Below are 26113 nucleotides of genomic sequence, written 5' to 3'. Positions count from 1 at the left end.
AATTGTATGGTTTGTGTCCACCCCCACCCCATCAATTTGTAGATGCATTTAAGAAGGTAGTTCAGCATTTTGGAAAGTTGGATATTTTAGTCAACAATGCTGGAGTGAATAATGAAAAAAACTGGGAAGTCACAGTACAAATTAACTTGGTAAGTTTAATTCATACATTAAATATTTACATGCAACTTTTTTAAAAAAAGTATCTGTTTTCTAAGGTGACCAGTCTTAAAAACGAAAGTCTAAGAGATGTGTGCAAGAATTTAGAGAAAGAAAGTTATTTTTGTGGCTGTGTTTTTTTAGTAAATATAAGAACTATGCAGCCTGATCATATGCATCTTCATTTAGAAATAAATTCTGGATTGAATGGGACTTATTCACAAGCATATTTAGAACTGCAGTGTTAATGGACATTATTTCCAAGTGCTGACTTTTTCAATGAATCCAAAATTTAAAAAAGCAGAAGCTATTTGAACAAACATGCCATCATGTTCAGTTACCTCTAAATCATATATGATCAAACTTACCATTATGCATTGTTTTTGCTACTATGATCCAGACTTAGAAAACAGTTGTGAGATGTTACAGCAATCAACGGTGATTGCTGCTGGTGTCCTTATATTTATACAGGCATTTGTATATGACCATCACTACCATCAGGCTGTTAAATCAATTACCAGCAGATAGTCGTTACAAGATTTTTTAAAATTGTTCAGTTGGCTGAAATACACTGAGTCTCTACACGCGATCAGAGAGTGGTGGTTTGGGGCTTGGAAGAGTCGTCAGTTCAAACTGTTCACACAGAAACAGCTGCCACTGGGCTATACTAACCCTACTTGCATATGAGCACAGAAATACACTTGGGAATTGTGTTGTGGTCCAGGCCTGATTTATATACTAAATATGCTCATTAGCTAGCATACAAAATTAGGCCTGTCTCATAGTGTCACCAAGTGACCAAGTTCTTTTATATAGTGACCATGTAGGATTTGGGCGCAAGGAAGAAAGGAGATCAAACCAATCCTAAATGATTCAATGGGCTTTATTGAGTATAAAAGAATAACATCAATCTAGCTGAGCAGAAAGCAGAACATTCTATCAATATTACTAACAGTATTTCAAACCTAGCCAGCAACAATATTCACCCAATGTTCCTAACTAACATATGTGTGTGTATTAAATCTTCCTAAAGCCTAATATAATTCAGATATAGACGGAAAAAGGGGGGCGGTAAGGAAGGTTGAGGACTGGCATGGGTTGGGGAGATCAGGAATTAGTAGAGGGAAAGGGGGGGGAGGAGAAGGAGGGGAAAGGATGGAGGGATCCAAGGCTTGTGGAGGCAGCATATTACCCAGATCAGAGGCTTGAGAACAGTGGAGCTTTCAGCTGAAGGAGAGAAGCTTTTGGCTGGAGACAGGAGCTTTTAGATCAAGTATGCAGTTTGCTCAGAGCACGGCTGAGAGTCAGAGCACCATGTCTGGGGAAGTCTTGACTTCTCACTGCGCAGTGGAAGTCACAGATAGTTCCTGTCCATGGACAGAGTTCCTGCCTCTAGCCCTGCGGCTTGGGCAGCAAACTCTTGGATGACTCATGAGCAAGTCTTGCTTGTAGGCAGAAGATTGCGTGTAGGCACAAGACTGCTTGCTCTCTGTCCAGTATTAGCCTCATTCTTTATAGTTGTATTTTCCTTTGATCTCTCATAGAGTCTATTCACATCTCCTCATCTTTTCTTGGGTCCCCAAAAGGGTGACAAAGCTGTTACCTTCTGGATAATGTCTTTTAATTATTCAGGATATTGGCCAGTCCAGAGAGATCTGAATCCCATCTTCTGTAAGCTGTGAGCTTAGAAGGGGGGGGGGACATTGCCCAAAGCAAATCTGCATCTCTGAGCTGCAAATGGGCATCTTCTCTTGTCCCAGATTTGCTAGCCTGATCCCAAAAAGGTGTTAAAGTGTTAGTAAAGTAAGAATTAAAGTCTATAGGTGTTTTCTTTGTATGCATCTACCTATGTTGAATTTCTATAGAGAGCAATTGAGTCAATCATTGACAAGGATTAACATGGACTTCTTGCAACAGGAGAGGGGAGATCAGCCTCTAGCCTCTTCCACAGACATTATCTGATAGTGAGTCACATTTTAGCATTTGGATTGTTCTGGCCTGGCTTTTGTGCTTCCTTGAGTACCCATTTCACAATACAATGCTGGATCGCCTCTTCCCTCACAGACCAGTTGAGATCTGGGGTGTCAATTCACCCTGAGTCCAGGCATTAATTCATTTCTTAATATAAAATGAAATCAGACACAGGCCTGAATTCCATATACTTCTGAGTTGGTACCTCTGGGTCTAATATGTTGGGGGAGGCGTCTCCAACAATTGGGGGAATTGCCCCACAACACACCATGCTGCCAGGAGAAGCCGCACTCTAAAGGGCCACAAGGAGGAAGGGGTGGGGCAAGCCCCATTCAAGCCATTTTGGGCAAGGGATCATAGAGAGCTGTGTGCAGAATGGCACCTTCCCTGCTCACGGCCCTAGCAGCTTCAGCCATCTCTGGACAACATGGTGGGTGGCTGCCAAAACTAAAAAATGGACCGGGAAGCAGACAATCAACAAACCCAGGTACTGTGGCCCCTACTGGTTAAGATCCAGGATTATTTTCAGGGTCACCTGGTTTTGGCAAGCCCAGGTTTGTGAGCCGAGCCCTGGTTCATATGATCTGTTAACCCTGGGTTAGTGTGATTGCGTGAAGAGTTTCATTATTTGGTACAACAGAAGTAAATGCATAGGGCATGAAAACTGTTCACTGTCCTGTCATAAACAAATTGTGACTGTTGTATATCCTTGAGCTTCTACTACAGTGCCAGCTTCTTAAATAATCCAGGAAAGAAGTGTCGCTGTGGTTGCCAAACTACACTTCTTCTGTCTTACTCTTCCAGCTATATTGGCTCCTTCGCTACTGAGAACAGCTAGGATTTCTCTAGCCTTTTTAAGACTACAGTCCTTTGCAAAGTTATTTGGAGTAAGTGCCACTGAACCCAGTAAGAGCTGAAATTAGTAATTACTATGGATCAGATTGTATTGCAGGGAGCCTGCATTACAGCAAAAGTAAGACAGCATGATTATATGCTTGATGAATCCACTTCCACTTATTTGGAAGAGTATCCCATTGAAAGTGGCTCATACTTGAGGCAAGGCAGGTGGCTACTAAAGAGAGGGCCTTTTTGGTGGTTGCACCCCATTTATGGAATAGCTTCCCCAGTGAGGTTCACTTGGCTTCAGCACTTTGTTCTTTTAGACACCAGGTAAAGACCTTTTTGTTCACTCAGGACTTTTAAATTTGATTTTTATAATTTACTTCTTTTTAAAAAGCTTTAAAATTGTTTTGTATTGTATTTTTAAAATAATAATAATAATTTTAAAAACTTTGTTAGCCACCCCATAACAAATTTCTCTCCGGGCGGCTCACAACACAGCATTAAAACATCAAGTAAAAACTAAATAATAATAATAATAATTATTATGATGATGATGATGATGATGTGGCTAACAAAGTTTTAAAAATTATTTTATTTATTTATTTATTTATTTATTTATTTGATTCAACAGAAATATGATCATGCTGTCTCATCTTTGCTATAATGCAGGTGCCTCGCAGTACAATCTGATCCATAGTAATTACTAATTTCAGCTCCTCCTGAGTTCAATGAGAGTGTACCCAGGTTTGTGGCTTTAAAGGAGAAGCTCACTTTCGGCTTATCTGTTAAATAACAAGTTTTCAAAATGCACTTGAAACAATAATGCAAAAGTCATCACAAACTTTTCATATGTGGCAGGTTTTACATGCCAGAGTTCAATTGCAGTTGCGTTACACCCCTATCAATATTGCTCAGTTAAACATTAATTAACAGATTAGCGAGCACAAAGTCTCACTTGGTGAGAAAACACTCCACCTTCTATGAATGGCTTCCCTCATGAGTTCAATCAGGCATTAACAGACAGCTAATTATTTTTTAAAGAGTAAAGTATGTGCCCTGATCCAGAGCCTGCGTTCTCTGATGTACTTATATAGAACCCATTCACTTCAATGGAACAGAGCAGTCTTTGTATATCTTTTTTGTCCACATAATTGTTTTTCCCATTAAAATGAATGGGAAGTCTTTCACAGCAAGGAGAGTTCTTCAGAACAGCCAATGAGGTGGGGTGAGGTGGCTGCCACAGGTGGCAAGTTAACAGAAGCAGAAGCGGACACTTTGCACTTTCTTGATGCCACCTCTGCTGGCTGCCGCATTGTGCCTCTCCAGCCAGCATTTGTCTTACCTAGTAGTAGCAGTGCTGCTGCCTGTCCTGTCATCTCTTTTCTCCATTCCCTGGATTTTGAAAGGGAAGGGGACAGGGAATTGAAGGAAGTCTAATTCTAAGCATTTTCTTCTGCTCCCTGTTCTCAGCTTTTTTTCAAAAGCAAGGAAGTGGCAGGGGGTAAAGCAGGAGAAGGAGGAAGAGTAGTGGTAGCTCAGGGAAGGGAAGTAGATGAAAGAATCCCACCTCTGCCCAGATCAGTGGGCGGGGGGGATTTCCCCCTCTTCTGGCATCAATGGGGTAAAAGACCACACCCTCAATAGGTGCTGGGGGGAGGGAAGGGGGGCTGAAGGCCAGTGTGCAGCATGCTCTGTGCACTGCCAGGGCTAGGGTGAATGTGATATAATATAGATGTCACAAATGTCATGACTATCTTGTAAGAGTTATAACAGACTCCTTTATTCATATTTTTTCTACAGACTATAACTAATTAATAATAGGTCTAAGCTAAGTTGGTAGGTCTAAACCAGGCCTGCACAACATAAGGCCCGGGGACCAGATCTGGCCCACGGGGACTTTTTTGCTGGCCCACAGGTAGAAATATCCTACAACTACAGCACCCTAGAAAGGCGGACAATCACCCTTTAGGTCAGTTACAGTGACTGAACAGGAGCAGGAACAGGGACTATTTTCTGGCAACTATCTGTCGCTAAAATTGTGGGTCCCTTGACAAAGGGAAAAGATCCACCCGTAACAAATAACTGCTTTCATTTATATATGTACTGATGTGCTGAAAATTGACCTCAGCCCTCAAATACCATGTCGTGGTTGGTTCCAGCCCACCAGGGCATTTGAGTTGTGCAGCCCTGGTCTAAACTGAGTTCAGTCCATATATTCTGGTTTAGCATTTTGCAGATTAAAGCTTTTCAATCTGCTTGAATTTGTTATACATATCCCACAATGTTATAACATTCACCATAATGTGATGGGACATGTGCATCTTATTTATTTGAAATAATACAATATTACTATTAATTAGTATAGAAATAAGAATAGTAATAGAATATTAATTAGTAAAATGTATAAATATTTTGCCTTCTTCAAGACAAGACTTGCAGCTCAGTCTTAGAAATTGCATAGCTCAATGTGGCCTACATCCAGGTACATATTAATAGGATTTCAGACATACATAGATTGGAAAACAGGCCAATTTATTTAAACCTATGTGAAGTTCTTTTTAAGCCCAATGATGCACAGAATTTAAAAAATATGTATCATTATATATTCATATAAATATGTATCAAAATGATCCAGTCGTTGGTTTTCTTCACCAGTTCACAAGCTGGAGCAATTACAGTTCATTGCTGCTTACAGAGTGGCAGCAAAAGATGCAATTTGGAGTACTGTTGAGCTGCATCAGTCTAATACTCAGGGTCATGCAGCTACTCAGCCCTTGTCCCTAGCACACAGTTGTCTAACATTGTTACATGTAGTGACCCAATAAAGAGAATCCAAACCATTATCAGTATCAATTATCGTTTTATCCATGATAGTAGGGGCCTGATTCAGTTCACTTTTATTCTTCTCCTACACTGCTGTTTGGATAGTGTGACAAACTACACTGCAGTTCAGCTGTTGGACCTGGTGAAGAAGAAATAGTGGTATATAATTCAGAAAAAAGCAGGATGTTTTTGTCACAGCACTGAAACCTGTTGGCCTCCATGAAGTATTATATGCCAGTTGCCCTGCTAACTGGGCAAAGAGTCACCTTTTAAATGTGGTAATTTTCTTTATTTAGCAGAGGGAGAGTAACTGGCCCTATCCATCCCCAGCACAATACCTCCAGTGACTGTTACTGGTGTCTATCTTATGCTTCTTTTTGGATTGTGAGCCCTTGGAGGAACAGTGATCCATCTTATTTATTTGTTATTTCTCTATGTAAACCACTTTGGAAATGTTTGTTGAAAAGCGGTATATAAATAGTTGTTGTTGTTGTTGTTGTAGCAGCAGCTTGTCCTAACAAACCAGGAGGGTACCAAAGGAGGCGCAGCTGCCTCTGCTTTCTGGCAGTAGCTCAGGTTGCTCCCCTCTTTCCTGCCCTGCCTGAGAACCATGATGCCTGTAGGCTGGCCATTTGTCTGGTAGAGCTGCACAGTTACCTGACAAACTTGCAGGCAGTGAAGCTCTCAGGCAGAGCGGGAGAGGAGCAACCCAAGTTACCTCCTTTGGTGCTCCCCTGCCTCATTAGGATGATCCATTATTATCATATGATGATTTACTTTTGATACTCCTTCTGTATATAAAGCATTAATCAAAAGGAATAGTGAGGGGTGGTTTCCAATCAAAATAGGGCCATTGTCACAAAGGCACAATAACCAGTACAGTACTAGTACAAGGTACAAAGGCAATAACCAGCAAAATACACAATATTATAAACCAAAACAAATACTGAAGTGGGTGTAGTCTTTAAGACCAGAATGCGTTATAGTTTAAATAAGCTTTTCAAACACTTTTGAGAAGAAGAGGAAGGATAGGGGAGAAGATAGTCTAATGTCTAGTAGGATAGCACTAGAAAACACAGATGGTAAGGAACATCTGAAAACTCTGAGAACATCTAATGCATAATTACATAATAAATCTAACAATGTCAGTATATTATTGGCATAAGAATTGTGACTTTCCTCCTGGGTACTAATGTCCTATTTACATTAGATAGTTTTTCACCGTACTATGAGTTTCTTAAGTCTTATATCATACAGACTAATTTTAAGCATACCTTCTCATTCAGGGAATCAGAAATCTGTTCTACTGAATTCAAGGAAACAGGTGTGATTAGGATTGCGTTAAATCTCAGGTTATTATTTATTTATTTATTTATTTATTTATTTATTTAATTTCTATACCTCCCTTCCAAAAATGGCTCAGGGCGGTTTACACAGAAAAATAACAAATAAATAAGTTGGATCCCTGTCCCCAAAGGGCTCACAATCTAAAAAGAAACATAAGATAGACACCAGCAACAGTCACTGGAGGTACTGTGCTGGGGGTGGAGAGGGCCAGTTACTTTCCCCCTGCTAAATAAAGAGAATCACCACGTTAAAAGGTGCCTCTTTGCCAAGTTAGCAGGGGTTTGTTGCCATGTACTACGCAACACACGAGCAACGAAATGAGGTTAACGGAGCACTCGCTTGCACTTGCTCGCAAGCCCGGTGGTTCCCACGATCAATGGAAAGGGAGCCCACGATCAATGGAAAGGGAGCCTACTTTCTGTTGATCGTGGGAATAGCTTCAATATCTGGTTTAATTGTGGCCCCACCAATTATTATTATTATTATTACATTTATATCCTGCTCTTCCTCCAAGGAGCCCAGAGCGGTGTACTATATACTTGAGTTTCTCTTTCACAACAACCCTGTGAAGTAGGTTAGGCTGAGAGAGAAGTGACTGGCCCAGAGTCACCCAGCTAGTTTCATGGCTTCATGGCTTCATGGGGATTTGAACTTGGGTCTCCCCGGTCCTAGTCCAGCACTCTAACCACTACACCATGCTGGCTCTCTTAATTAAATTAAAAGGGATCTCAAATCTGCTATTCAAGGAAGCCCTGTCCCTGAAGTCTGAAAGAGCTGTTGCCTTATAAGTTTGTGATGCTGTTCACACACACATGCAAAAACGGGCTAAGGGAGCCCAACCTAGTTTTGCACTTGCCATTTAACCTCTGGGATCAGGCCAATCCCGGCAGCAACACAGCTGCAAACCTGCCTATATAACCACCCTTGAAAATGTGGTTAAGGGAGTGAGAGCTCCCATTTTTCTGATCGTCCGGCAGCCGTGTCTGCTTGCAGCCATGGCTGCCAGATTGCATGTAGCCTGGGTAGGGGAAGGGGGATCCCCATGATGCATCGCGTACTTGTGAGGTGCATCACAGTACTTCTGGGAGCTGGGACAATACATCCTGGCCCTCAACCCTCCCTGCTGACTTGGTGTGTGGTGAATCATCTAGGCGCGCTAGGAGTGTGCCCAGCAACAGCACCTTGATAATCTGCAGGGAAGGTAGGTTTAACCCGCCTTCCCTGCAGCCCGCTCTGGAACCCTTCTCATGGATTGTGAGAAGAGGCTCAATGTATTAGATGAACTAGTGGTATGGCTTAGCATAAGGCAGTTCCTTCTGTATTCATCAGACATTTATGTTTTGATCAAACGTGCTTCATAGGATTTGAGACTGAATTTTGCATTTCCACTTCACTGCAGCAATTATTAGCAACAGCATGTTATTGGAGCATCCCCATCCACCTTGGTACTTGGCCTCTTTCTCAGCCCAGCAAAATGGTCCCATAAACCAAAACTTCTTATCTGGAAGGCAGCCACCATTTCAGGCAAGCAAGATGGTCACATTGGCAGGAGCTTGTGCTTTGAGCCTGGGAAGGGAAATATCTGCACCCAACTCTAGTGCACGTTAGATGAGGTAAAATTGTAAACCAACCAAGTAGGGGTTCTGGGACAATCAAAAGGGACCAAGCTGAGCCTACCTTAAAACAATTTCTCACTTTTTATTGAATTGGCACACCCAGAATCCCCTTGCCTTTGTGCTCCTACCAAACTGCTCAATCACCCTCTCAACTTCTCTGACCACACACCCTCAATAAAATATAAGCATACCTACCTTCTATCTTTTGAGTCCCAGAATATTTCCACCTAGGATCTCCCATTTTTTAGGGCTTTTTGCCCCATATTCCTGTAATTACCCTAAATAGCTCCAGTGTGCTTTCAGAATTGCTGGAATACACTCTGCAAGATGATTTCTCTGGGACTCCCAGCTGAGTTCCTGCCTCTGCACCTCCCCTGCTCTCTGTATATTTTCGGATGTGGGCTTGCTGGAGGATGCTCTGGACACTACTCTGGAGCCCTCAGCTAAGCACTTCCGTTTCACTCTCCCTTGCTCCTTGGGCCCATCTTAGGGCACACACCATGCCTAAACTCACCCTGGACCCAGATGTATTAGACCCTTGGATCAAAGTGCCAGCCTGGTAGCCTTGGATGCTTTCCTTTTCTTACGGACACATGTAAGATTCAGTCCCTTTACATCAGACTCAGCATATTAAGGAGAAGTATACACTGCTCTTTGTCTCGTTTTCTTCCCTTTTCCTCTCTCCTCCCTCCTCCCTTTTCTTTTTCAAGGCCTAACTTTAATCAACTCATGCTTCTCCTCCCTCCATTGGGCAGCCTTCAATTCTGCTACTGCAGTCAATACTCACACCTTCATGATTGTGTTGTTCCCTTTTAATAAAACTTGTATTTTTCTTTTTAAAAGCCATTACTTCCTAATTCTGTTGTCCCTCTAGGATATTTTCTGTGGTGATTTTTTAATGTTCAGACCTGATTAAAAGTTATTCATTCTAATTTCTTGCTAATTTAGTCAATCTACAGATGGCTGACAGATGGTAAGCCTGCATCCCTGGCTAGTAAAGTCGGCTGCAGAAAGGACACCTTTCTAACACCTGACTAATTCCCCCAGTTTAGAATGCCTGATTTAATGCTCCAGCCACGGAGATGACATTAGTTGCATGTGTGTTTAAGAGATATGGGTCCAAGCAGTAATGGAAACAGTGCCTGAGGACATTTCCACAATCAGAGCCCTCATATGAAAAATATTGCAATACTACTCTCTTTCTCAAACTAGTATTAGGACACAACCAGCATTGAACACAAATCAATTAACTCCAGGAAATAGCCAAGTGGTGTCATATGGCCTCAATTGTAAATAAATGCAGAATTCAAAGAAAATAGCTCTATCTGTGGTATAGTAGATATTTATATACAAGTAATCTATGCTCCTGTAAGCATTTTAAAACATTATTTAGAACACAAGAAGAGCCCTGCTGGATCAGACCACCTAGTCCATCCAGTCAAGCTTCCTTTTCTTAATAGCTAGATGCTTTCATCAAGCCTGCAAACAACCATCCCCCATTGCTTACCCCACACAGCTTCAGGGATATGTATTTTAGGAGGAACAGTGGGCTGCACAGGGAATGAGAGATTGGCAAAATCACTTGTTCCCTATCACATGTCTGCAACATTGTCTGAATGTCAGCTACCCTCTAAAGCAGTGTTTCTCAACCACCGGTCCCTGGACCGCTGCCGGTCCCCGAAGGGCTGAGTGCCGGTCCCTGACTGGGAGTCAACCCCCCCCCCCCCCAACTGAAATCAAGGCACTCACTTCCTCAATTTTGCACATGGCATGGAAGAGGAAGAGTATCACGGAAGCATGGGACCCTTCTTGTGCCTTGCCTCCATGTGCTGCTGAGATCTTCCTACAGCTATCTTATTCCCTATCTTTACAGCTTCAAACTGTATGCGGTGCAGGGGCATGGAGGAAAAGGTATGGCAGTGGGCGCCACTTGAAGGGCTGCTGGTTCTTGCATGCTCATTGTTTGCAGCCAAAGGTTGGTTGATTGAAACCCAGCTGCCTGTTGTGGTCGAGGCGCCTTGAGAGGGAACTCTGTTTCCCTCTTGCATCAGTGGGGCTTGCTTGTATGTTGTTTTCATTGGCCCCATGTAGCTTTTGAATTTTTCTAATGGCCCAACATCCCCTCTCCACTGAGTAATCAGAAGCACCTCCACCACCACCCCGCACATACTGAAGACATACTGGAGACAAATTTGTTCACCCAGGCTTTTAGATTCAGGGGTTCTCAACCTTGGGTACCCAGACGTTGGTGGACTTCTACTCCCATAATCCCCAGCCATAATGGCCAAATGCCATTGTTGTTGGGGGTTATGGGAGTTTAACTGAGGGACCCAAGGTTAAGAACCCCTAATATTCCATGTTTGCAAAAGATTCCAAATTTAATTATTTTAATGCTTATATTATTTTCATTCTAAACTGCCCAGAGATGCAAGTTTTGGGCAGTATAGAAGTCAGATAGATAGATAGACAGACTTGAAACCCCTTTACTAACTGCTGGTCCGGGAAACTGCGCATGAAGAATGTAGCGGTCCTTGAAACTCTGCACGAATAATTTAGCGGTCCTTGACTCCAAAAAGTTTGAGAAACACTGCTCTAAAGGACTGCAGATTCAGTTTACTGAATCTGATTGTCATTTTATATTTAAGAGCTATATAAACCAAATCTGCTGTCAATAGAGAATGGAAATGCTTTAAGGCATTTTTAAAAGGGAAACAGAGGCTAAATGTATACAGACTGTTCAGGCACGCTTCACTCGATTAACTGGTCAGCCAACACATTAATGTTTCCCTTTTTTAACATTTACATCATATGTAAATTGCTTTTAAAAAAATATTTTATTTTACATTTTATATCTCGCTCTTCCTCCAAGGAGCCCAGAGCGGTGTGCTACATACTTAGGTTTCTCTTCACAACAACCCTGTGAAGTAGGTTAGGCTGAGAGAGATTGACTGGCCCAGAGTCACCCAGCTAGTTTCATAGCTGAATGGGGATTTGAACTCGGGTCGCTCTGGTCCTAGTCCAGCACTCTAGCCACTACACCACGCTGTTATACAAACAATTGTTATTGTTATACATTGTTATACAAACAATGGCTTAGATCCTAACAACTCATTAAAAGTTTCAACTCACGATTTCAACTCATGAAATCATCTTTCTGCACCTTCTCTCTGTTGCAGCCCCTAGCACCAACACCCCCCAAAAGCTGATCCTGAGGGTTAGAGAAGCCTCAGAAGTGATATGGCACAGGGTACTGCAGACAGAAGTGAACATCAGTTTCACAAGAGGTGAAATTTTTAGCAAACCTTCTCCACACAACAGAAATTGAAGTGTCATTTTGCTCACCCTTGATACTTTGGATATAAGCCAATAAAGGCAAAAACTGGCTGCAAAATAGATTGACCAACATTTTTATTCATGTGTTCATTCAGGCTTCACTGGTATTCTGCTGAAACAGCAGTTTGTCATATATAAGGAATATTAATCAACTGAATAAGAACAAGTAAAAAAATACTGCTTCTTAAATAAAGGATTCTATTATACATTAAGATAACAATGTAGTCTTTAAATGGGAAAGCTAGCATTTAAGTAAATTTCTCCCCATGAAATTAATTGAACTTGAAAGTGCTTTCTTTTGGCTGCATTGTGCTCTAAGTGCCAAAATATGACATTCAGTGTGTCTAGTTGGGGGGTTATTTTTACTTTAAAATAGCAACCATAAAAGGGACAGATCAGATCAGGTATGATACAATGCAAGAGCCTTTGCTGCCTCTGTGGATTTTCCCAGTGAAAACGTCCCCCACCCCCAGCGTGCACAGTTCACAGTGTTTGAATGAACTGTTTGGAAAGGGTTCTGTGGTGGTTTCCCTCCTCCTTGAAAATGGAAAGAAAATGTACCATTTGTCCCATGGGATTCTGTTATCCAGTCAGAGGAAGGCTGGTGTTTGAACTGTGTGGGGAAAGGGAGTGAAATACAACTCAAATTATCAAATTATTCTCAAATTAGCCTGTTTTTAGCAAAGCATGCATACAGGTGAAACTTGGAAAATTAGAATATTGTGCAAAAGTCCATTAATTTCAGTAATGCAAGTTAAAAGGTGAAACTGATATATGAGACAGACGCATTACATGCAAAGCGAGATAAGTCAAGCCTTAATTTGTTATAATTGTGATGATCATGGTGTACAGCTCATGAAAACCCCAAATCCACAATCTCAGAAAATTAGAATATTATATGGAACCAATAAGACAAGGATTGAAGAATAGAACAATATCGGACCTCTGAAAAGTATACAGTGTACTGTGCTTGATTGGCCAGCAAACTCGCCTGACCTGACCCCATAGAGAATCTATGGGGCATTGCCAAGAGAAGGATGAGAGACATGAGACCAAACAATGCAGAATTGCTGAAGGCCGCTAATGAAGCATCCTGGTCTTCCATAATACCTCATCAGTGCCACAGGCTGATAGCATCCATGCCACGCCGCATTGAGGCAGTAATTGCTGCAAAAGGGGCCCAAACCAAGTACTGAATACATATGCATGCTTATACTTTTCAGAGGTCCGATATTGTTCTATTCTTCAATCCTTGTCTTCTTGGTTCCATGTAATATTCTAATTTTCTGAGATTGTGGATTTGGGGTTTTCATGAGCTGTACGCCATGATCATCACAATTATAACAAATTAAGGCTTGACTTATTTTGTCTCGCTTTGCATGTAATGCGTCTGTCTCATATATCAGTTTCACCTTTTAATTTGCATTACTGAAATTAATGGACTTTTGCACGATATTCTAATTTTCCAAGTTTCACCTGTGTATTATAGCACTTAGCATATGAAAATATTATGCAGTTTTTGAATGCAAAGTGGAGACTTTTTAGAGACTTTTTTGGTGAACAGCACCAACTATTTCCAATTGTTTGGTGACAGTTTTTGACTATTTTCACCACCTGCACCTGGCAACCCTAGCAAATATATATGTTAAGAAGTGTGCAGACATTCAGGTTGAGGGCAGATGGCTATGATTCCTCTTACAGAGGAAAGGGGAGAGAGAGACACATTCATCAATGTGTACTAAGTTTGGTACCTCCTTTTTTCCCCATCCCCTGTATCAGATTTCAATGATTAGAGGAACATATATTGGCCTAGATTATATGAAAACAGAAAATGGAGGCAGCGGTGGCGTTATTGTTAATATATCCTCACTAGCAGGTAAGAACATTATGTATTTTATTTATTTATTTTAAAATTGTATATCTCTCTACCCTTTAAATGATTAACCAAGCTAGGTTACATAATATGTCAATGAAAAACATCAGCATTACAAGCAGATAAACAAAAACCAGCAGTGATTAAAGTCCACCAGAGGCTTTGGAAAAAAGAACAGTGAGACATAAAAAATATTGAAAAGAGGTGCCAGATGAAAACATATGGGAAGGGAATTCCACAACAGGAGAGCTTTAACAGAGTACTCTATGTCCCTATTAGCCATCCACCTGACCAAGAAGCTGAGAGTACCTAGAGAAGGGCCTCAATAAATGATCTTAACTTGGCCATGATCTTAACTGGACAGGTCCACATGAAGAAGGCAGCCAAGATTCCTAGCATCATACAGGTCGGAAACAGCACCGTGAATAATATCCAGACACTGACTGGAAGACAATGAAAATGTTCAAACCCTGATTAAATAAGGCTAATGCAATAAAAGCCATTCAGTGAATTAACCACCATATTTTGAACCAGTTTTAGTGTCTGGATGCTTTTCATAGGCAGCTTCCTGTTATAACACACTGCAGTCATCCAATGTAAATGTTATGAAGGCTTAAAAGACTGTAGAATGTTCTCTTCTCCCCCCCCCCCAATTAGAAGCCATAACTGTTATACCAGTAGGGATGTGCCCAAAGTGTGATTTGAGCACCTTTGGAAAGTGGCATGGGGCAGCTCGAAGAAAGAGGAGGGTAGGTCCTTATCTGCTTTCCACTAGGAATGTGCAAGCCATCTCAATACAAAAGGTAGTTCAGATCAAACCAGCCTGGTTCAGGCAGTCCAGGTTTGAACTGGACTGGCCCCCAGTTCTGAGAAGCGGCTTGCAGATTGGTTGGGATATGCTTGTAAAGGGCGGATTCCCTAATATAAGGTGGAATTTTATTTCAAGCCTGCAGGGAAGAGTCTCTGGAGGAGGTGGAGGACAGTGGCAGGGGCTCCTCCAAGCCCTGTGCTGGCCTCTCAAATGACAGCCTGAGCCACTGCAACCCAGTTTGGGCACATGCACAGAGGACATTTTCGTGACCTCTGTGCATGTGTAGAGGCATGCATAATGTCACAAAAATGGCCTCCACACATGTGCAGAGATCTGAACTGGGCACAGCAGGTGTGGGCTGTCATTTGAGAGGCTGGCAGGGAGCTTTGAGTAGCCCCCACCTCCAGATATTCTCCACTGCCACTGCCACTGGTGTAAAATAAAAAATACTTTCACTCCCCCTCACCTTTATGTTAGGGAATCTGCCTTTATTTGTAAAGGGGAATGCTTGCTGGATTTCCCTTTACAAATATACTCCTGAACCAGCCTGCAAATTGGCTGGACTGGACTGGATCCAGTTTGCCCGAGCCCAAAGCCAGACCAGGCCGAGTCAGTTCAAATCCGGTCCAAGAAGTTGCTAGTTTGCTAGCACACAACCAATTGCTAGCATGCAACCAGTTCCATGCACATCCCTACTCTCTGACGCCCCATACAGCTTCCTGCAGGGGTGGCACTAGCACACACCATAAGCAGGCACCGTGTGTACTGATGCCACACAGGGTTACTTGGGCCGTGGGCTGTCCCAGCAGGAAGCTGCATGGGGCAGCGGAGAGCAGATAAGGACTACACCACTCCCAAAAGGTGCTCGGACTGCTCTTCAAACTGCGGTTCAGGCATATACCTGTATACCAGCTGAAGCTGGTGAAAGACATTTTGATCCATAGAGACCACATGACATCAAAGTGTCTCTTAAAGCTGTGGTGAATCTAAGCGCTTCCCTAAGCTGTGGGCCTTTTCCTTAAGGGGGAGTGGAGCTCCATCTTAAACAGGATTACCATCTCCATTTTCAGCTGCACCAACTTCCAACTATACTGCAGTCTTGTCTGGATCAAACCTCAGTTTATTAGCGCTCAATCAGCTCATTACTACGTTTAGGGTACTTAAAACCTTTCAGTATGTACACTGACACATTCGCATTAGATGAAAGGAGAACTAGAGCTAGGCATCGTCAGCATAGTGATGACAATGCACTCCAAATTCCTAGAAAACCTTGGTCAATAATTTCATGTTTTTAAATAAAACTAGCTGATCCCGCACAGAGCATCTGTGTGGTAGTACACTCCTTCCACTTTCAGCACCACTCCCCTCCCTGCCCAAGCCTTCCTCCCCACTCCTTTCCCCCCAGCCTTCTGCCTCACTCACTCCCCCCAGCCTTCTGCCCCAGTCCAGAGCATCTATGCAGCAGTAGACTCCCCCCACCCTCTGCCCCAGTCTCCTCTAGCACCAAGCCTTCTGCCCCAGTCTGCTCCCCCCCAGCCTTCTGCCCCACCCCTTCCCCCAGACTTCTACCCCACTCCCCCCAGCCTCCTTTTCCTGGCGGCCCAGCTGCCTCCTCACCCCGCCACCACCTCTCTGCCACGGCCAGGCCTTGGTTCTCCCCCCAGCCTCAGTCTCCTCTCCCCACCAGCTTTGCCCTTCCTCCTCTTCAGGGCTCCCGCTTTCCTCTCTGCTTGCTGTCTATTGCTGCCAAACTCTTTGCTGCTTGCCTACTTCCCTCTCCACTTTGCTGCTTCCCTCCCCAAGTGGCCAACCGCCACCCAGCCAATCCGGCACCTCCGCCACCCAGCGGTCCTTGAAGTGCCAGGATGCATCCCCAAGCATCTAGGACAGGCACGTCTATGGGAAATGATTATATAGATCATGTGGTAGCATTTCAATTTTTGCCTTTTTAAAATGTTTATATGAATGTATACATGTGAATAAGTTTCACAGACATTGTTAGCTAGGTAATATTTCCTAGAATCCTTAGAGCAGGGTCCTACATTCTTGTTGGGCTTAGAAAACTTGTTTAAACAACGTTGGTTAGTACTGTGATGCAGAATTATTGACCAGAACAGACTTGACAGCTTAATATATAAATATACTATATATTAGGCTGTTATGACTTGATAGCCTAGTATCAAAGGGGGGGAAACTTTTTTTCAATATATTTTAGCAATATAGTAAAGATTAATCCCCTATACAGGAATAATCCAGAACCTATGTAAAAAGTTCCACATCTGAGTTGTTTGAGAGAGACTTTTAGGAATGCATTGAAGTCTCTTAGCTGTCTAAATTTAGCAGCTTGGAAATACATCATTTTCAGACCAGACCTACAGTGCACCTTTGCACAGCAGTCTAGTCATTATAATCTCTTGTAGTAGTGATCTAGAGGAAGACCTGCAACATAAAGGAAACAGCTAGTAGTGAGATAAAAAGTTTTTTTATATGTACAACTTGCCTCATTATATTTCCTTTTTAAGGGTCATATATTCTGACATACAAGTAGACACACAGTGCAGCAGTGGTGCTAATAATGGAAGGTTAAGGACTTGGAATCTGCCTTATCTTTGAACTTCCTCTCTCTTGTAGTGGGTGTTATTCATAGCTTGAGACTATGACTCTATTAAACATTATTATTTCCAGTTCAAGTAAACATGGGAAGTTATACCAATAAAAAAAAATTTTTTTTTTAATCTGATGCTCAAATCACTAATCACACAAACCACAGAAAAGTGAATAGGGCTTTCTTCAGCCAACACTTATGAGAACCATAAACTGCAGAGTTGAAAAGAAAAGAGGAAAGAACTGTCCTCAACTTGTGAATAGCTTCAGAATTCAGAATTCAGACTAGAACCAGAATTGGTTCTAGTCTAGAGTCTCAGTTTCTGCATTAAGACTCCATTAAAACTTACTGTAGTATATGAAATTTCAAACATAAAGATAAATGAAAGCAGTGCTTATTTCAAACAAAGTCACAACATAAACAGTGTAGAAATTCAGGTATATAACCTACCTTTAAAAAAATGTGTGTGTGGTGCACATATAGATTCAGCAAAGATCTTACAAAAGCCACTTCTTGCATATATTCTAGCTACATGTTTTGTCTTAATTATTGCCATATATTTTCTTTTTTACTAATGAAATGTATAATTCCAAAAGAAGGTCCACAGTATTTTTAAATATAATATTCATTTCATCTTATAAATTCATTTTACATAGATTTTGTAAATAATGAGAAAAATATATTTACAGATAAAGGTTTATTTCTAATTTGGTTTGGCATAAAATAAGCTTGGAAGATAATTTTCTTTATTTCCATTGTAATTAATGGTCTGGCTCTGGCAGTTTGATTATGTAAACTGGGGAAATTTTTAGAGAAAGGAAGTGCTTCAAGAATTAGAGCCAGGTGCACTTGAGGTAGCTATCAATGCCAATACGTATTAGCAATTTTAAAAAGTAGATATTATAATTAATGCTAATGCTTCCACACTGGTTTTATTTGTTTGTTTGTTTGTTTGTTTGTTTGTTTCACTTTTATACCACCCCAAACTCGTATTAAGTTGCTACGTTTGTATTGTTTTACTAAAATTATGGTATGTTTAATCACACTTATTTGGGCCTGTCTCTTTCTGTGCCTGCTCTCTACAAAGCACATTTAAAAAGCTCAGAAGGCACAGCCTCTGAGCATATACAACATGCATTTCTTTTCATTACATTGTACCTTGTCTACCTATGAATGATAAGGTACAAAGAGGATACCACTTAGTGGTGTCCATAGACAAAAACACAAAGTACTAAAGTGTAAAAATTGTCAACAAAGGGCTAGGGATGTGTACAAACCTGTTGAAGGCTCTTTTACGGACCTCCGAACAGGTTCAAACACCTGACGGTTAAGCTGGTTCGAAGGCGGGAGGATATATTTAAGGGCAGGGGAGGGTGCACTTCTCCCCCACCGCTTTTCCCCCACCGTGCACATGAGTAAGTGCAACTGTACACGCCCAATATATACACACATGCAGGTTACTTCTGGTTACTTCCGGTCCAAGGAGAGCATGGGGTGGCAGTAAAGTATGCTGCCGCCCTGCCAGACCAGTTTTACAGAGAGCACCAGTGGCAGAAACGTGGGGGGGGGGGGTGTAAGTGCACCCTCCTCCGCCCTTAATGTTACCCCCTCCTGCCTTTGAACCGGCCCCCACCGGTTCCATGAACATCCTTACAGAGGGCAAAGCATACAAAAAGTATACTTCTCTCCTTTAAATCACTGACTCCTAAGTAATGTGTACTATCTCCTTCTTTCCAAAGTAGAAGGTGAGGCATTATTGGCATTTTTGTTTAAATGTCATCCAATCTCCTGTGAGATGCCACAAATAATGTCAGTTGTAGGTCCATAGTTGGTTGGAAGGGCGGTGAGTTTCTCGCCCCACTTTTAAAGTAGGATTGGCTGCTGCATCCATTTTTCAAAGGATATTCCCATTATTTCCCAGGACAAACATTTAAAACAAAAATCTGTCTATATCCCCCGATTTTTGAAAGGATATTTCCATTATTTCTCCCCCTCTCTATTTTAAAAAGTGGTTTCATTATTCTCCCCCATTTTTACAGGGATCTTTTAATTTCTCTTCCTCCCTCATTTTATTAACAGCAGGACTTACTCTGGAGTAAGCCTGCAATAAGGTCTGTATTGTTAATAAGCTGCATTATTAGGCAGATGCCAAAGACACAATAGTGGCACAGGAGGCCAACAATCTGTTCTGAATGAGGATCAAGTTAGATACACAGCTTAGACTGCTACAGTAGCTCAGCTGATCTACACAACTAAATGCTTCTGGGCAGAGGCACTCTTACCCCTGGACTTTGAGGCCGAATTCCAGGGCCTCCACAGCCCCTGGGGTCCCTCAAATCCTCTTTAGTCTGTTCTGGACGGTGTGGTCACCCGGCAGAGCATGATGATGCTTAATTTACAGGGGAAGGGGAGCTTCCAACAGCCTTTAGGTCCAGGCCTCAAAATTATCTAGGTTCACCTCTGCTTCTGGGAAGAATCAATTAGGCCATTTGACATATGCTGTGATTTGTATCCTCAGTTGACTATTGTGCTGTAGTGGGAATTTCAAAGGCTGATAACTCAAGAAATATTCAGTGGCTAGCATGTCAATAAAATTATGCAGAGTAGTCCCATTGAAATTAAAAGAACAAGTTGGACATTACCTGAGTAATGTGAACACTCTGAGAGATGTCAGTCCTCTTTTTTTCAAAACATCAAAAGCTTGTACTGCTCTATAGACCTGAATTTGGGGGTTTATTTAAAAGGCAGGAGTTACTATTTGTCAAATATAGGTAATCACTAATGGTGCAGTGGGGAAGTAACTTGCCTACTGAGCAAGAGGTTGCTGATTCAAATCCCTGCTAGTATGTTTCCCAGACTATGGAAAACACCTATATCGGGCAGCAGCAATATAGGAAGATGCTGAAAAGCTTCATCTCATACTGCGTGGGAGATGGCAGTGGCAAACCCCTCCTGCATTCTACCAAAGAAAACCATATGGCTCTGTGGTCACCAGGAGTTGACACTGACTCTACGGCACAATTTTACCTCTACATGTGGCGGGGGGGGAGAGACTTCTTGGGGGTCCATTTTCAAACTCTTGTACTTGGTCATTTCAGAACAGAGCTGTACCAAAATCTGACAGGTAGTGATGCTTATCACTTAGTTGCTTTGTGCCAAATTTTAGGTGGCTTGGGCAGATGTTTGGGTTTTATTAGAAATAGCTTATTAGTAGGACTCTGTTTTTATACTTCACATTAAATATACAGGCACTACTGTGCCTTTAAAATATTATTACTGGCTGCCATAATGCACAGTTGAAATGAGGCTAGACAACATCAGCGCAGCTGACGCCATGGGCATGCAAGCAGTGGCTCTGTTGTTGTGCAGGCAGCATTCCTTTCCTGCAGTTTTCCCATTTGCTACAATGGGAGAAACCATTTGCTACAATGGGAGAAACTACAATGGGACACTGCTTGCACAACTGGTGGTCAGGATAGCTGAGCCATAGTGCTGCTATTTTCCAGATCGGTTTCAACAGCACCATTATTGTCATCCATTATTTTTATTTTATGATTATTTTAATCCATTTTCTCTTCCATTATTTCAAACTTTGAAATGAAAATATAAGGACAGGGATGTTAACCTGTGCAGATTCAGATTTTTATTTCCATATGTTGTCATTATCAGTGTTGAGGTTGAATTTTAAATAATATTTGCATCTCTTTTCTTTCAAATGTTTAAGGACTTGTGCCTGTTGCACACCAACCAGTCTACTGTGCTTCAAAGCATGGAGTAGTTGGATTCACACGTTCAATAGCTGTGAGTAGAACAACTGCAGAATTGTCATAATTTCACAAAAGACAAATTAATCTTTCATTTTCACTTATCTCAATATAAACAATAGTAGCATTATCTAATTCTTAGTTACCCGAATATGACTCATCAAAGCAACAGTGTGCTTCACTATTTTATTATGTATGTATGTATGTATGTATGTATGTATGTATTACACTTTTCAACAAAAAGCTCTCCAAATGGTTTGCATGGCAAAAGAAATAAGAAAATAGTTCCTTGTCCCAAGGGATTCACAATCCAAAAAGAAACATAAGGGACATAACGTAATAGCTACTGGATGGATGTAGGCTGGATTTCATAGGGATGGTTGCTCTCCTGCTGCTAATTATGACAACTGCCATTCTAAAAGCTGCCTCTTTCCAAGTTAACACGAGTGTGAACAAAATAAAAGTCACTTGCATCATCAGATTATCTGAATTTTTAAATATCTCCTGGGTCATTTGAATAAAGTGCTAAGAAAAGTGCACAGCCTGCTGCACAGGCTATTTGGTACAACTCCAAATTAGTTCTGACAAACCATTTTTGTAGCAACTGGCCAACTTATTTGGTTATTCAGTGTCAAATTAAAAATATAAATTTGCCTACCTTATATGTATTGCATTGACAAATTGGCAAATGTTGATCATGAGATCTGAACATGTTCACTAGCAAATGATAATTATCTAGATGAATGATCAGCAACTCGATTGGTCAGTGGATCAATCCAGGACAAAGAAGAGAGACAATGAGCCAAGTTCATTCTCTCCTCATAGAAACATAAGAAGCTGCCTTATACAGACCATTGACCACAGAGTCAGACCATTGGTCCATCTGGTTCAGTATTGTCTTCACAGACTCAGGAGAGGAGAGCTGGTCTTGTCGTAGCAAGCATGACTTGTACCCTTAGCTAAGCAGAGTCCATCCTGATTGCATTTAAATGGGAGACTAGAAGTGTGAGCGCCTTTGGAGCCACTCTGGGAAGAGCAGAAAGTTTCAAGTTCCCTCTCTGGCTTCTTCAAGATAGGGCTGAGAGAGATTCCTGCCTACAGCCTTGGAGAAGCTGCTGCCAGTCTGTGAAGACAATACTGAGCGAGATAGACCAATGGGCTGACACAGTATATGGCAGTTTCCTATGTTCCTATGACTGGCAGCAGCTTCTCCAAGGCTGCAGGAAGGAGTATCTCTTAACCCTATCTTGCAGATGCCAGGGAACAAGATGCCAACTCAGAACCTTCTTAATGCAAGCAGCCCCATCGCCTAAGGGAAATTCAAATGCAAACCAAAGCAAACCCTGCTTGCAAAGGGGACAATTAATGCTTGCTATCACAAAACCAGTTCTTCACCCCAGTAACTTCCCTCCAACAGTGCACTAATAACTGTCTAAGACTGAAAAGCTCCAGACAAGCATAATGTCTGTTCTGCGAGACAAAGGCAACTTCAAGAGAGATATGACTAATTCAGTCAGGATATTTCTGTCATTTTCTGCTTTCTCCTAATGCCAGTGGTAAATAAATTGTGACTAGGCCTAAAAAACTGCTTTTGTCTACTAGAAGGACATGGCTATAAGGGGTGGGGAAACTATCAAACAAATGGTAGTCACCTACTACTGATTGGTATTGTTAGTCAGGGTAAACACAGGGCCATCCTGCTAATGAGACAGGGCCATCCTGCTTTTGATGATACTGCGGGGAGAGTAGGCTAAGCCCGCTCTCCCTGCAGACGATCGGGGCAGTAGCCCTGGGCAGCCGGATTGGCCGCCTACACGATTGCCGGCTCTGTGACAGAGCCGGCGGGGGCTGGGGGGAGTGGGGGCCGCGTGGCCTCCGCACGCTCCAGTATGCCCTTCACGAATATGCAGGGCATACTGAGGAGACCCCCAGAGCCCGGAGGTGGCTTTTTGCCTCCCCTCTGGGGTCTACTTGTACGAAGCTGCGCTGCGGCTACTCATGATCAGGCAGCCCGAGTTTGTGGAGCACTTGCTCCACAAACCCGGGCTAAGGGCAGGGGTAGTTTAGCGGGTTACCTGCTCTAGAACCACCAGGCTTGCAACCGAGCCCAGTGGTTCTCACAATTAGCAAAAATTGAGCTAGGCTCTCCTAGCCTGATTTTTTGCTAATCGTGAGAATATCCCCATATTGAGATGGCTGCCTCAGGTGTATGATTGGCAGCGGTGGTGGGGGTACCCCACACCCACTGGCTCCACTGGCTCCCTTTACCTGGAGGCAGCAGTGCTGCCACTGCTCTGATGCTGCTTTCTCCTCTTCTTGCTACTACTCCTTGACATTTGAAAAAGCAGATGATGAAAAGTGGGATGCGGAAGGAAGAATGGAGGAGCTATTTAATCCACCACTCTAGTCCACTACACTTCCATCTGTTCCCCATTGTTCACCTTGTTCACTGTCCATTGTGTTTAATTCTAACATAGCAGATTATCAAATTAACAACACACAGAGGCTATTCACACAAGCAGCCAAACCCAGGCTTGGTTAACCCTGCCAGGGTTTGGCTGCCCATGTGAAGTACTAGGATCGGGGCCGATCCTAAGTTTTTAACCTCAGCTTTCACCTGGGCTAAAGGGCACAAGTTCGCCCTTTACCCCAGGTATAAGGTTATATGTGTGCTTGGGCTGCAAACAACCCAAGCACACACAGAGTCAGGATCCTAGAGCACCCCAGGGGCGTAGCAAGGTTGGAGGGGGCCCAAAGACAAGATTTTAAAATGGGCCCCCCCCTCACTGAAGCTCAGCTCATGAAGTAAAGAAATCTTAAATGAGGCTGAATAGTGGTCACAAAAAGCATAGTGAAGTGTGTGTGTCCCACAATCAAACATCATTCTAAATGATTTTTTTAAAGGTTTTGTAAATTGTGGATGATGCAAGTCATTTAATGGTACTAGAGAAAGACATGCTGTTCTGGTTGCTCCAGGTCTTAACACTCACATCAGTTTTGGAGGATGAATACAACTGAAGGAAGCCCGGCAGGTGTGTGGCTGGGGGAGTCAGTCATGTGACTTGCCTCTGGGGGGCCCCCCAAGGCAGTGGGCCCCCAGACAACTGTCTCCCCTTGCCCTATTATAGTTACGCCCCTGGCTCAGCACCCAACTCACAGGGGACTCCCCCAATTCACCACGCAGCTTGCATGGTGAATTTTGGGATTCCTGGAGGCCAGGACTCGTTTTCCGTACTCCAGTGATCCCTACTGCTCAGAGCAGCATAGATCATGTGAGCGCTCAAGGGCATGCCAAAAAGGAGATCTTCATCTGTCTGGGAGTTCATCCCTACCTTCCCCACCTCCCACCCTCCACACCCCTCTTATGGTCATGTGTATGACCTTACTGCATTCCATACTGTGCTTTTGCAAAAATGTAAAATATAAATTATGCCAAAGTAAGAAGATTTTGCAACATGATACTGAAATGTTTGTTGATTGAATCAAATAAGGTTTGTAAATGCAGAATATAACACTTACATGCCTGACTTCTTTTATAGATGGCTTCTAAAATAGGAAATTATGGTGTACGAATCAATACAATCTGTCCTGGCTTTGTCAATACACCAATTCTTCAGTCAATTGACAAGGAAGAAAACATGGGCCAATATTCAGCATACAAAGAAGAGATCAAAGATATGATAAAATTCTATGGTATACTAGAGTGAGTAAATAACACAATACTACTTTTCTTTAGCCAAAAGGAAATTGTGTAATAATACTTAGAGGCAATTGTACTCCTACTTGCTTGTTTACCAAGTAGCTGAAATGCATAAGGGGAGATTGAAGAGAAAGGAAATAAAAAGACAGCTGGGTTATTCTTACGATCACAAAAATTGGGCTAGGAAAATCCTAGCCCGATTTTTGTGATCGTCAGAACCACTGGGCTCGCAGCCGAGCCCGGTAGTTCTGGAGCGGCTAACCCGCTCCTGTAGCCCGCTTAGCCCGGGTTTGCAGAGCAAGGGCTCTGCAAACCTGGGCTATCTGCTCACATGTAGACCCCCGGCCGGGAGGCTTAAAAGCAGCCTCCCAGCTCGGGGGTCTCCCCAGTATGCCCTGCGCACACACGCAGGGCATACTGGGGCTTCCGGGGGCCGCGCAGCCCCCGAGCTCCCCAGCCCTCGCCGGCTCCGTCTCAGAGCCGGCCATCGTGTGGGCGGCCAATCCAGCCGCCCAGGGCTCCCTGCCCACTCATGAGCAGGGAGAGCGGGCATAGCCCGCTCTTCCCACTCACCGGTAGGAACTGGGTCTCACTGATCGTGAGACCCAGTCCAGCTACTGGTAGCTGTAGTTAAGCAAGCCTCAACTTCTGAAAAAGAGCATCCATAACATACTCGCTATTAAGACCAGTTTGGAGGGGATGGTGATCTGTTTGAGATGCCGCGAGAAAGCCAAGAGGTCCCCTGTATGACTAGCTTATGCTGAGGTTGGAATTGATCCATTACCAACCCCTGCTTGTGAGGAGAGGTAGGTTCCCATTAAGCTGCCTGCAACACTTGATGATTATACTGTATCTTCACTACCATGGAAAACATGGGTTGTTGAGGCTTGTCGATATACTGTTAATTCCAGCCTCTGTTGAAATGGCCCAGCTGAACACCCCCTTTCTCCTAAGCCTGGCATTTTCCCACATCTGCACCAATCAGTTAGAAGAAGTCAGTCTAGTTTGGCCCTTACTTTCTCCTAAAGCACTTCTACACATTCCCAAAGCCCAACTGTTTCTTATAAATATCTTACTGTTCCTTGGAGAGGTGAATAGTGACATCCATTAATAGTTAGTAGTCAAAACTATACCTACTGTTTGATGACTGCGCTTCCATTGTATCTGCTGCATATTTACCACCTTCCTGCCTGCATTCCTTTTTTTGTGGGTGGGGAAATCTGGCTAAGAAAAGAAGTGTAGCTACAACCCCAACTGTGAGAAAGCATTGC

At 42.7% G+C, this 26113-nt stretch overlaps 1 protein-coding gene across 8 annotated transcripts in view; it reads left to right on the top strand.

Moving 5' to 3' along the window:
- HPGD (15-hydroxyprostaglandin dehydrogenase) overlaps positions 1 to 26113 on the top strand; it is a 115190-nt gene that overhangs the window by 82948 nt on the left and 6129 nt on the right. For 6 of the 8 annotated variants that reach the window (XM_053254795.1, XM_053254789.1, XM_053254792.1 and 3 more), the window contains exons 3-6: positions 43 to 149; positions 13869 to 13965; positions 21103 to 21179; positions 24682 to 24845. In XM_053254795.1, coding sequence (XP_053110770.1) covers positions 13875 to 13965; positions 21103 to 21179; positions 24682 to 24845 — 332 coding nt within the window. In that variant the 5' untranslated portion in view covers positions 43 to 149; positions 13869 to 13874. Of the gene's footprint in view, positions 1 to 42; positions 150 to 2021; positions 2121 to 11926; positions 12041 to 13868; positions 13966 to 21102; positions 21180 to 24681; positions 24846 to 26113 lie in introns of those variants that run through there. The other 2 variants (XM_053254793.1, XM_053254794.1) reach the window with 2 other exon arrangements.

The sequence above is a fragment of the Hemicordylus capensis genome, chromosome 5 (genome assembly GCF_027244095.1).
Source record: "Hemicordylus capensis ecotype Gifberg chromosome 5, rHemCap1.1.pri, whole genome shotgun sequence".
Taxonomy (NCBI): domain Eukaryota; kingdom Metazoa; phylum Chordata; class Lepidosauria; order Squamata; family Cordylidae; genus Hemicordylus; species Hemicordylus capensis.
This window is presented reverse-complemented; position numbering and strand designations above follow the sequence as displayed.